We start from the raw sequence: 436 nt of genomic DNA, 5'->3' as shown, positions 1-436 counted from the left end.
CCCATGCACTGGTAAACCTCACGCTAACGTTCCGTCCCCAAAACCCGTTTCATGTTCCATTCCAGAAAACGGGAACTGATGTCGATATGGCCAACAAATTCGACGAACTGCTTAGCACTCTGGGAACGGGGAAATGGAATTTGCTCTTCTTCTTTGCCACCACATATTGTAAGTAGTGATACGTAGATTTTGAGTAGTGATAGGTAAGTTGTAAGTAACAGGTATGTTATGAGTAATTAACATGTAAGTAATAACGAGAATGTTGAAAAATTGTTAAATGTTTAATGTAGATAATAAGCATATTGCAAATAATAACGGTAGTAGCGAATATATTGCAAGTAATAAGCAAATGATAAGTAATAGCATTTATTGTGATAGGTATAACTAACGCCAGTATATCACTGGTCTTAGAAGTAAGTCCTTATGTGATCAACTT

At 36.2% G+C, this 436-nt stretch overlaps 1 protein-coding gene across 1 annotated transcript in view; it reads left to right on the top strand.

Moving 5' to 3' along the window:
* LOC119581844 (organic cation transporter protein-like) overlaps positions 1–436 on the top strand; it is a 24,470-nt gene that overhangs the window by 5,486 nt on the left and 18,548 nt on the right. The window contains 1 exon segment of the mRNA XM_037929983.1: positions 66–168. Within this exon segment, the coding sequence (XP_037785911.1) occupies positions 87–168 (82 nt within the window). The 5' untranslated portion in view covers positions 66–86.

Source organism: Penaeus monodon, chromosome 15 (genome assembly GCF_015228065.2).
Source record: "Penaeus monodon isolate SGIC_2016 chromosome 15, NSTDA_Pmon_1, whole genome shotgun sequence".
Taxonomy (NCBI): Eukaryota; Metazoa; Arthropoda; class Malacostraca; order Decapoda; family Penaeidae; genus Penaeus; species Penaeus monodon.
The sequence above is the reverse complement of the archived record's forward strand: the minus strand, read 5'-3'. Positions and strand labels throughout refer to the sequence as shown.